Source organism: Notothenia coriiceps, unplaced genomic scaffold (genome assembly GCF_000735185.1).
Source record: "Notothenia coriiceps isolate Sejong01 unplaced genomic scaffold, NC01 NC01_scaffold00007690, whole genome shotgun sequence".
In the NCBI taxonomy this organism is placed as follows: domain Eukaryota; kingdom Metazoa; phylum Chordata; class Actinopteri; order Perciformes; family Nototheniidae; genus Notothenia; species Notothenia coriiceps.
Genome location: NW_011340391.1, coordinates 2,270 through 14,859, shown reverse-complemented (window position 1 = coordinate 14,859; position 12,590 = coordinate 2,270). Strand labels below are relative to the sequence as shown.

The window sequence follows — 12,590 nt, the reverse complement described above, 5'->3', positions numbered from 1 at the left end:
GCAGAACCAAACCTCATCTGGTCTGTTGTGTTCAAAGACTTTTAAAGATCTCCTATCATGCTATTTTTAGGCATATATTATGGGTCTCAGATATATACAAATATAAAAAAAACATGTCTATGATGTGTTTTGCTCAAAATACCAAACAGATCATGCATTTCAGACATCCCTCATATCGCTCTGTTTCAGCCCTGTTACTAAAGTGCTGATTCTGGGTCAGTAGCTGCTGGCCCCGCCCCCTTTGGAACATGCAGGCACACTGTGAGCTCCGGCAGATACAGCTAAACGCTGCCTTGATGAAACGCCATATCATGTTCCAAACCACATCAAGGATTATTTCTGAAACAGTATGGAGCTCAAACTCTTTTTCTATTTCAGTTTCTTTTACTGTTTCCTGCTTCTTTACACATTCTGTCTCCAGTACATCGTTAGCTCTGAGTGTTAGCGGTGCTTGCTAATGTAAACAAAGACTATATTACGTCCAAAACACGTTGCGCATTGTTTCCGATAGGGCCGTGGGTGTAAAGCCAGTAGGGCTGTACCCGAATATTCGTTCGTTGGAGTACTATTCAGGTTTCAATTTCGTTATTCGGATATTCGTTTTTTTCCCCGTTTTTTTTTCAAATTGAATTTATTGAAATCTCCAATATCAACGTAGGAGCTTGTGCCTCTTCGGGGGGTGCTAACACTTAACCATAAACTTTATTGTTTACTTTCTCCGTCTTTATATGTAGATATTGCTTTTCTCCGTTAATCTCCGCTCTTTTTGTCCGTCACGTTTTTTCCATAGCAACAACAACTTCCTTTCAACTGCGCTAACTCTCCTTCAAAATGTCCATAAATAGGAAGCCAAGCCAAATTACACTTAAGACATATAGCCTACAATTGCAACGAAAGTAACACACACAATGCGATATCCTTGCGATACAAATTGGGTTACATTAACAAATAACTATAAAACAACAATACTGTAGAATAACAAAATGAATGCTGTGAATACACCGAAATACACGTGTTGAAGCGGTTCGCTGCTGATTACTACGCCCCTCCTATCAGCAGATAGGAGTTTGATGTATACTCAGCTTCAAGGCAGCGGGGTGCATTAATGCATTATGGGTCCAAGTTTATGTATGAAACGTCTCAAAACATTTCTTCTTTTAAAACGCATCACAGTCCATCATTTTTAAACTGATGATTCATTAAAGTCATATCTGTATTTGACACATTCTGACTTCAGACCCTTCAGGGGTTTCCACCTTCTCAGAAATATCAGATGTTGAAAAAATAAATCACGTTGGAGAATGTTGCCTTTATATCTACGACGCCAAAGTTTGAAAATACAGTAAGAGTCTAGTGATCTTTTATGGTTCATGGCAAACATACTTTAGCCAGTGTTTTGTAAAGAGAAGGATCTGTGTTGCTGGCCTCCTGCAGATAAAGCACTATGGAGAGTCATTGCATTTCATATGATGATAAGATTTAAGAAAAAATAGCAAAAGATTATCATTATCTTAAGCAAATAAGGATTTGTTCTCATTTGCAGAGCTTTTTATATCTTCCATTATCTTGGGATTATCTTACTCAACAAATGTTGTAAACAACAATTGTAAAAGAAAGGATCAATTGTATGTAAAACAGGCATTTTTGTATTTTCTGTATTTATATTGCGATTAAGGTCATGTATTCCCTGATTGAATCTTGGCATTGTGATAAATGATTACTAATCATAGGAAAATATGACAACATATACAAAGACAACATAACTCTTCACTAAAGTGATCTAATGTTTTTATATTAGGTAAGAAACTCATGGATACAGTTCGAGCCAAAACACTGGATGAATTGAGAGCAGATTGTTGGATATGACAATAAATATTGTTTATATAGCTGTTGCTAGTGGTGGTCATACTGACTTGTATTTCTCACTAATGTACACTGTATTGGTCCTAATCTACATAAGGAAAAAAACAGAGAGAGTTAGCCACAATATTATTTCATAGGGTGAAGTCTATAAATCAAATGTTTATGTGAAACCTGACTCCTATATAATCACATGTGGAGCAACAAGAGGAATTAACCTTGGACTGATGCCAAGCGTTCGTCTCATAAACAAAGCCCTTAAACTTACAAAAGGCTGAAGGGGGGTCAAAAATCCTGAAGCAGAACATATGATGTTTGATCCCTTCCAGGCCAGATGCTGCACTAGGACTCCTTCACGGGACACACACCCTGCATGATGGTCTGCAGAGGCCCTTACACACTGAGGGTCTTTAGGACAGAAACATGAGCAGTGATTGGCTGTCGCTCCGGAGACACGGCAGAGTGAGAAACAGCTACTGAAGCTGACTCAGAGCTTCAGAAACCAGACAGCTGGCTTTACAAATCTGACCGAGGAAGAAATGTTGGACCAAATTCACAGATGTGACTTCATCTCTGCACACCAACCAATCAGAATACAGCATGAGATCACTCAGAATACACTGATTAAAGAAATGCCCATACACATATTGATTCAGATGTCTGTCATTGCACATACATATTATTTATCATCATTCAAAGCAGCAGTTATTCATCCATAATTCAATGAATCGATCAAAAGAGAACTGATCTACAACTATTTTGATACAAACTATTTCAATATGTTTTCAGGCCAACAAGCTGAGAGGTTGCTGTGTTCGGCTGCTCAGATGTCAGGGTTTGAGGTTCGACATGTCTAAAACTGGACACAGCATGCAATAACCGGCAATGTTGGCATTATCGCACAATGTTTCAGTAGCTTTAGTAGCCTATGGGTGCATCGCAGAGCATGTTGGGAGACTGCACACGTTCATAATGCATAGTCTGAGTCTAACCTTACTCTTCCCATTTTGCAATATGCCTGTTTCAGAATCACTGGCATGTTTGTGCTTGCAACCAACCAAAACCAACACACATCATACCCATCAATGATTTCCTTCACAGGACCCAAATCAAGCCGTCCTCACATAAGGGTTCGTCTGACTCATCAAATGTTTCAAACCAACTCATACATTCCAAAGGACATATAGAAGAAACTGTAAGATGTCAGTTGTCAAACAGACAACAAAACACAATTGCATGCATTGGTGCAAAAATATTTCCAATGTTCCATTTCCATATTCTCAGTCACACATTAAGTTATGTTATTTGCCAGTATTTGTGACAAATGATTTGCAACCGGACAACATGCACAGCTATTGCTGCTCATAGATTTCAAAACGACTCTCTTCTAGGAAATGCATTCTTTTCTACATGAGCACTGTGGATGCCCAATACCTATTTCTGTTATAAAATCGGAAACCAAGCTGCCTGGTAGAAATAGTAGAAGGTGTAACATCCCAAGGGACCAATACAGCAGGAATAAAAGGTGTCTTACCTCTTTTTGGTTTGGAGAAGCTTTCGTGCAGGTGAAAAACCACTTTCTCCACAAAGTGCTGGATGTTGCTCTGCTCCGGGCCACGGACAAACACCATCCAGTCGTGGGTGAAGCCTTCCACGGTGGGTTTCTTCCTGACCTGGGCACGGTGACCGAGTTCTAGTTTCACCTGAACAGCACCCTGAGAAATCAAAACCATGCTGGGCTATTACTCAAATCCAGAAAAGTACACACAAAAGATGCACACTATTACGCATGTTGGACAGTATGTAAGAATTTGTAGCCCAGAATCTTTTCGATGAAAGATTAAAACCCTATCAGCGGGGTTCAAATCAACACTTCTATGAATTGATGCTGCTTTCACTTTTCCAGAATATCATACAGTCAGTGGCCTGCATGTGTTCCTCCTGCAGGGGAATGTCATTCTAACTCCATTTCATCTGATCATTCAATTACATTTTAAGACCCTACACAAAAAAACACACCTGCATGAGCATGCTCTTTAATTATAGGCTTTGGCATACATTAACACAAAGGTGGGAATTCATTAAGTACATTTACTCAAGTACTGTTCTTAAGTAACATTTTGAGATACTACATTGCATTCTACTTTTTACTTTTTTGAGGTAAATGGTGTACTTTTACTCCACTACATGTATTTAATACCTTTAGTTACTTTACAGATGTGGATGAATTATGTGAAATATAATCAAGTGTTAAATCAGACTGTAGTTCCACCTGGAGTAAAGTCACAAGCTACCCTGCAGTATACAAAGTCATTCAAACTAGCTGCACCTTTGAGCTTTGAGAACACTTTAATTATCAATCATTATAAAACATATCATATATATTATTCTGAAATGGACCAATCTGCACAATGACTGCTTTTACTTTTGGTACTTTAACTATATTTTGATGATTATACTATTCTACTTTTAGTTGAGTAACATTTAGAATGCAGGACTTGTACTTGTACAGAGTATTCATACTCTCTGTTACTTTTGATCTGAGTACTTTCCCTCTGTCTGCATGTCTTCCTCCTGCAGGAGAACCTCATGCAGACTCCATCCAACAATCTGATCAATTAATTACATTTGTTTTGCATGAGCATGCCGTTTGATTATAAGCTTAAGCATACATTTACATATGTAATATATAAACCACTCATTAAATAGCCTAGTTACCATTTCGAAAATCTTCATATTTGTTAAAATTGCTCCCGAAGTTTTCTACAAAGTGGTAAAGTGACCGTTACATGTGTAACATTATGCCGAATTGTAGGACGGACTGTAACCCCAATTGGAAAATGCTTTTAGGAAATTATCAAACGTATTTCTGCAGGTAAGGAGCAGCACATTAAACTGGCAGGTTTCTGCATTACACTGGTCATTCAGCACGCAGTGGCTCTTGCTAGCTGCAGGGCTTAAATCCTCGTTCCGGAGTAAAACCACAGACTCCTCCGGGGAGACCAAACAGCAAAATGTCCAAAAAAGATGCTCCAATGGTACCGGGCTGAGAAGCTAATCTCCCGACTGGTTACTCACCGAGTTGGCCATCCTGGAGGCCCCGTGTTACTGTTATTTCATGGAGAATGAGTTCTAAATGAGAGCAGAGGTGAGTACAGTGTGACTGTGACGGCGGACATGGTATCTCCTGACTGAAGGCACACTCAAGACTTGCAAAGCATTGCCGGCTGTCAATTAACGAGAATAACCGGCAGCACTTCTGCTGTGGACTTTCAAAATAAAACCCCTGCAGTGCGGCCCTTCTCAGTGTGCCGCCCTAAATATCATAACAAGATCTTTGAAGCTGTTCTTCCATTTCTCCGTGAAGGGACATGGTGTTTGTATTTTATTTACTCTAGTCTAGATATGGATCTTGTAGCTGCATGTGAAACGGCTGTAATATAAAATCTGCTCTTTGCCCATGTCTATCAGGGACTGCTCTCAAACACACTGGTAGACAAAGATATGAATCTGCTAACAGAACCAGTTGTGGTTAGGAGGATCATATACTTCACAAAACGGTTTATATTCTTTATTGCTATCCCCTCTGAATTTTGTTTAACGACACCAACAACAGAAATCAACATTAAGTACAACTTTATTACCTGACAATCTATCCAATAAATAATATTATTTTCTTCTGTCGATTATTTAGGTAAGCCTAGGTAGGTAGGTAGGTAGGTAGGTAGGTAGGTAGGTACTTTATTCGTCCCAAATTGGGATGAAATTGTAATCTTTATTGGTGGAAGCAAGTATAAACATAATGAAAAAATATTTAAAATGTATTCAGTTTATTAAGTGTAATTGCAAAGGGGTTGTAATTACAAACATGATGCTCTAAATGTTGGGAATGGGAAGGAGTTCCTTTTTTAATCTGGTGGGCAATGTATTTATCTATTATTGTAAGCCATATTTGGTTGAATTGATAAATGTTGCTTCTTAAAAAGTTCCCAATGTGCCTACAGAATACAGCAACTTCACATCACAGTTTGTTACAGTGTAGTGTGAGAACGTGGGAAGACTGGTTGTCTGCTATTCTCAATACTTAATCATCAGATTGAGTGAGTAAAGCCATTCATCGGCCCCTAGGTGTTTCATGTTAAAGGGGCAAACCTGTAAAACAGAAAACAGGTTGTTTGGCCTTGTTTGCTGGTCTGCTGTGCTATAACGTTTATTTACAATAAATGGTATTCATGTCATGTGACACATATGGATCTTGTAGCTGCATATGTGAAACGGCTGTAATATAAAATCTGCTCTTTGCCCACGTCTATCAAGGACTGCTTTGAAACACACTGGTAGATAAAGATATGAATCTGCTAACAGAACCAGTTGTGGTTAGGAGGATCACAGGTTTATATTCTTTATTGCTATCCCCTCTGAATTGTGTTTGACAACACCAACAACAGAAATCAACATTAAGTACAACTTTATTACCTGACAATCTATTCAATAAATAATATTATTTTCTTCTGTCGATAATTTTTTCATTATTTTATATTGTATTTTAAATGTTGCTGTTTCCGGTATTTCCTTGCGTCAATTCGGCAAAATGAACGATGCTGAGTTGGAAAGCGCACGCGCAGTTTGGTGTACACGCTGGGGCTTCAGACAGAGCACGAGACGGGAAGAGCCAATAAGTGAAGAGCAGACACACAGTCCTCCAATGAGGTGGGAAGAACTATCCTGTAATTATGTTGCATTCATGTCCCAAGGGAAAACCGGCAAATAAAGCATGTTTAGCAGTGTTAACGAGATGTTTCCGTTTAAAGCAGTCAAACACCCACACCGTGCAAATTGTGGGATTTAAATTGTACATTTGGCAACACCTGACTTTCAACAAAGAAAGCTGAAACATAACTTTTACAAGATTCTTTTACACAAAGACTGTCATTTTTATAGGAAACATTTATCAGGGTGATTCTAGGGTTAACTTCACATTATTCTGACTTTCTTCATGTTTTGTAACGAGCCTCTTACTTTTAAACTTCACATCTTTAAGCTTTAGGGGCAGCAGCAACCAGAAACCCCCAAAATCTTTGTAATGGGAATTTAAAAATAACCATTGTATACTGTAGAACTAGCCTATATTGTTACCATCTGATCAGGTCACCCTTAATGTGACAGGAGTAACCTTAGAGATAAACTTCTCAATAGTGATAACACTTTTATTTTAATATGGGTAGCAATTAACCCCCTTGGGAACAGATGATGAGTACCATAGAATGAATATGGACGACATTACAGCTCCTGAGAGGAGCAGCCACCAGAGCTGGGAGAAGTATACTCAGATCTTGTACTTGAGTACAAGTAGAAGTATCAGAGTGTAATACTCTGTTGTGAGTAAAAGTCCTGCATTCAAAATGTTACTCAAGTAAAAGTAGAAAAGTATTAGCACTAAATATACTTACCAAGTACCAAGAGTAAAAGTAGCCATTGTGCAGATTGGTCCATTTCAGAATAATATAATATGATATGTTTTATAATGATTGATCATGAAAGTGTTCTCAAAGCTGGTAAAGGTGCAGCTAGTTTGAATGACTTTGTATACTGCAGGGTAGCTTGTGGATTTACTCCATGTGGAACTAAAGTCTGATTCAACACTTGATTATATTTCACATCATTCATCCACATCTGTAAAGTAACTAAAGGTATTAAATACATGTAGTGGAGTAAAAGTACACCATTTACCTCTGAATTGTAACGGAATAGAAGTAGCAAAACATGGAAATACTCAATTAAAGTACAAGTACCTAAGGGGACAGTAGCCTACTTGAGTAAATGGAGCCTACTTAGTTATTTTACACCACTGCTCAGTCCTCATGTCTCACTCTTTTCAAATATAATTATAATTCACTTTAAGAGGGAATTATTAAACCAGTTGTCAGCACTGAATACAAGCTCTGGTTTACACATCTATCTGCAGACATGCTATTCAAAGCTTCTTCTTCAACGATTGTTACACAGCGGCTGTTACGCCGTGCTGTAGTTTTTATAGTTCGCGTTTTGTGTGACAGTCGCTCTCTGTCAGTTTTGGTCCTCCATCCTCGCCGTAGTTGCATGTCAGTTTGCGGGAGGCTGGATCTGCATGAATGGGGTAAAGTTCTGCAAGCAACATGAATAACTTTTATTTACTTAAACTCATCCTCTAATATGAAGTTACCCAGGAATCACAGTGGCTTTATTAACACGAAAGCATGGCTAGTTGGTTAGCTAAGTGTTTGTGTAGATAACTCCATGTAGCTGTTATTAGCCTGTTCAGCTAGCTATTACTTATGTTGCGAGCTTCTGGGTAGTATTTTAATTTACTTTAATTATAAAGTAGCCTGTTGTCTAACATTTGTTTGTGCTATAGTTTTCTTAAGTGACTTCTTGTGTTGTATGTATGAATCGGATCAGCACCAGGATGACTAGCATAAGAAAGCGCGCTACATTGAACCTCTTTGAAAAATCCCACAATTTTATTTTCACTAGCCTTTTAGTAAAGACTGTTAATCTGAAACCCGCAACTAAGAGCACTGTCCTACAGAGCAGAGAGCACCCTTTAATTCGGTTTAACTATAATCTATCAAACATCACGGATTATACAAAAACAATCACTATTTTGCTGCCAAAATACACCATGGGCTGCAGCAGTGCAGTCAAACACCGGCTGGGCTTTATGGGAAACAGAGGAGAAGTACTCAGATCTTGTACTTAAGTAAAAGTAGAAATACCAGAGTGTATGAATACTCTGTTAGTAAAAGTCCTGCAATCAAAAATGTTACTCAATTAAAAGTATTAAAGTACTTTTGTACTTTTACTAAAGTAGAAACATATTAGTATCAACATATTGTCATTCTGCAGAGTGGTCAATTCAGAATAATATATATATGTTTTGATTATAAATATTGATGCATTAAAATGTTATCAAAGCCCGTAAAGGTGGAACACATTTTAATTATTTGTATTTACTTCTGGGTAGCATGTGAATTTGTGTTTGAAATTATATATCACATCATGTTAATGAAATTGAAAACGTATTTGTGTATGCGTCCCATGTGTTGGATACGCTTTAAATGTATTTGTTTTTTCCTTGGCCCATGCTTTACCCTTGCATAAAGTTGAATGTGTTGATTGATGGTATTTGGAGCATCTGTTCATAATTAAATCTCCACAGGGTGGCTTTGATTAATCAGGTTTGAAATATGTCATTTTGTTTGTGGTGCTTCCAGGGTTGAAGGCCACGTGTCTGTCTGGCATGTGCAGAGTGCAGCAGAGAGTCCCACAGTCAAGCCTGTGGGTGGTTTCTAAAGCTCTGTTGGCTCAATACGGTTCCTGCTTTGTCCTCTCTTCTATTGCTAATGCAGAGCTAGCAGTACAGGCCAGCCTATATTGTTTTGCTGTCCGGTACAAACTCTGTAGAAACAACTGGACCGCTTTGTGTACAAACATTGTTTTAGGTTTAGCTGACAATTGAGGCTCTTTTAGGGTTATGAATAGTTTTTAGTTAAATATTGACAGTCTTTAAATTACTGAAAAGGCCAGCTATTTCCAAACTATAGCGGTCCTCTAAACCATGAAGGGAGTTGTTTTATTTTTTCACCTAAAACACCTTCACACCTTGTCAAACGCTTAAAGACTCATTAAAGAATGTAAGAAATAAAAGCATTGACATTCAGATATTTCATGATCAGCAACCACGTAGTCTAAAAACATCGGTTAATAAGCACACGACAGAGATAGTGTCAGTTTTTTTTGCGTAGTAGCAGGTGCTGCTCACTTACCTGTCTGTGAAGCAGAGAGTGTGTGTGGAGCGTACAGCAGCAGCAGTGTGTGTGTGGAGCGTACAGCACGGTGGGGGACAGTTCAGCAGGGCAGGCTGACTTATCAGTTAGATAACAGCCAGGGGGGGGTTGGGTTTGGGGTCTGTTTTACATAAATTACATTTATTATACCAACACATTTCACAAAACTGTATTAAGTTAGTTGAAAACAATAATGTTAAGTTGAACCCAATATTATTTCTTTCAACTAACCTAATGTAGTATATACTTAATTAAAGTCAACTTTTCAGTTTTTTAAGTGTGACTAAAATGTTCCCAGTCAATTAAGTATTTCTGATTCTGATAATCTGACCATACAGATTTCTGATCAATAATCATCAGTTATGGAGATATAATGACCTAGTGGGTATAGAGAAATAATAAGAAATTGAAAATGACATCACTTACTGTAATGCAACCTTTAAATCCAGGAAAAGTCAACAATTATGCCATATAACAATATCCATAATCTGACCCCATGTCTGTCTCGTATCAGTCAGTCAGTGAGTGTTGGTCTGCTGACGACTTCTGAATAATTGAATGAAAATGATGTCAGGGCCACAAGCCAATAAATAGAAAACACATGGCAGGGTTCAGGTTTCAGAGGATGGGTGCTGCAGACCTCCATTGATGCTCCGCAGCAACAGGTGGCTGCACCACTCTGCTTCTGTTTCAAAGGCTGACTCCACGATATGTGATATTCTTGATTTAAGTAAAAAGGTAGCACGGAGCCCTCCTGGGATTCTAACACTGGTTACTGTCATTCAGCTGTGTTCATATATTCTGATGGAGTTTCTGCTCTCAGGCGCGACCCGCAGGTATGATGGAGGGTCTGAAGATACGCTTTGATTTCCCCAGCCCTGTCATACAAGCCCAGGTAAGTCACTGGCTGTTTCTCAATCGCGAGTACACCTGCTGCAGAGCAACTATTTCAAGTATACTACGTCATACAGTGGCGCCGAAGGACTGTTTAAATGCATGTTAAAAGCCCAGCATTCTGCCCCACTCTATGACGTAGCATACTTGAAATAGTTGCTCTGCAGCAGGTGTACTCGCGATTGAGAAACGGCCACTGAGTACGTTATCTGTGAGTGTATACGTATATACAGTACCAGTCATGAGTTTGGACACACCTTCTCATTCAATGGTTTTTGTTTATTTTAACTTTTGTTCTACTTTGTAGATTAATACAGAAGACATCAAAACTGTGAAAGAACACATATGAAATTATCTAGTTAAAAAAATCCAGAATATGATTTATATTTGATATTCTTCAAAGTAGCCCCGTTTTGCCTTGATGACAGCTATGCTCACTCAACATCATCTGGACTGGTTTTCAATTAACACGTCAGGAGTACATTTGTGGAATGACTTGCCTATTGAATGTGTTTGAGACCATCAGTTGGTAGGGATAGTGCACAGTGGAAAGCCCTATTTGACCACTGTTGTAATCCATATTATGGCAAGAACCACTCAACTCTCCCCCGGGAGAGGAAGACCAAAAGACACCTCTGCTGCAGAGGATAAATACATAAGAGTTACCAGACTCAGAAACCGCAAATGAAATTAAAATAGAAGATGACCTTTTTTCTCCCCAGACGGTGAGAACTCTTGTTGCTGCTGTGCTGAAGGAGAAAGGCTCCAATGGGCCGATCACACAGTCCTCTCCTCAGGTGAGCTCCAGAACCATTTCAGTCTGTGGCTTATGACCTTATGAAATATCTTCCCATCCCTTTTCTAAAAACTGTGATTGTTTCATTTGTTGGAGTTGCTGCCTAATTATGTAGCATTTCTATAAACAGCTTACATTAAAACAACAACTTTTCAGCTTTACTCCCCAAACATGGTAATATTGTTGGTGCTGCTGGATGGATTTGTGTTTTCCTCAGAGCAAATCCCAACAACACAGAGCAAATCCCCCCACGCCCCCCTTATTTTGGTGATGGCAGTCAATTTTACTGGTCTTTTTTAACTGCTCTTGCATTAACACAAAAACTATTAAAAATCGCCAAATGTTATCAAACAACAAAGTCTTCGTGTACTGGTGGTATACATGAATAACTGCAGTGCAAATACAAAGAATAAACACTGAAAATGTATTCCAAAATGAACATGTTGTTGATTTGGTTGTGTTCTCTCTGATGGATGAACACAATCTAGGGTTACCCATTCATTTCCAATGGCGCTCATCTTTGACCAGGAACACCATAGGTATAGTTTACTAACCCACAACAAATTCAATGAAAGGTGTGATAGGCAGTTTAATACGTTTAAATGCCTACTGTGAAGGATATCATAAGGGCTTGAAACAATCAAATGTAAAACAAGATATTTATGAAAGTAGTAACTCGGTCAGATTTGTCCCGAACACGACAGGAGGGTTATAGGCTAGATCTGGATCTATTTCTTAAGTTGTGTGTGTGTGTTTCAGGGTCCGGCTCTGGAGGCTCTGTGGCAGCAGTGCTGCAGTGACGACTCTCTGGTGCGCTCCTCCTGCTGCGACGCCGTGTTCCTGCTGGTGGAGCAGCATTATGCAGAGCTGCAGCACGTCCTCCACAGCGTGCTCAACCTGCTTCCCTCCGCCAGGTACAGTCACACCTCTCACCTGGGCTCAGAGGCACCTTAAAGTAGACTGTACACAGGGTTAATGTCAATATGTTTCAGGACAAAGTTTCAGTAACCCTTTACTGAATCTAACTTTCCTTGTACATCTTAGCAAAAGCATTTATTTATTTGTGTAAGCGGGTGATACAAACCATGTACATCACATTCAAATTCACAAAGTTATGATGTATAAAGCAAATGCTGACTAAATCCCCATTTCCATCCCACCACTCACTAACCGGTTAACAAGTTACACTGTACATAAGTCCTGGATTCATAATA

The 12,590-nt window shown here is 38.9% G+C and overlaps 1 protein-coding gene across 1 annotated transcript; it reads left to right on the top strand.

Annotated features, from left to right (window-relative positions):
• Positions 1-7,936: 7,936 nt before the first annotated feature.
• LOC104944211 (focadhesin-like) lies at positions 7,937-12,290 on the top strand (the record flags this gene model as incomplete). The annotated part of the gene is made up of 4 exons (XM_010769713.1): positions 7,937-7,996; positions 10,510-10,581; positions 11,303-11,377; positions 12,136-12,290. Coding segments are annotated over exons 1-4 (311 nt in total), but the record flags the coding sequence as incomplete, so codon positions are not given.
• Positions 12,291-12,590: the final 300 nt, after the last annotated feature.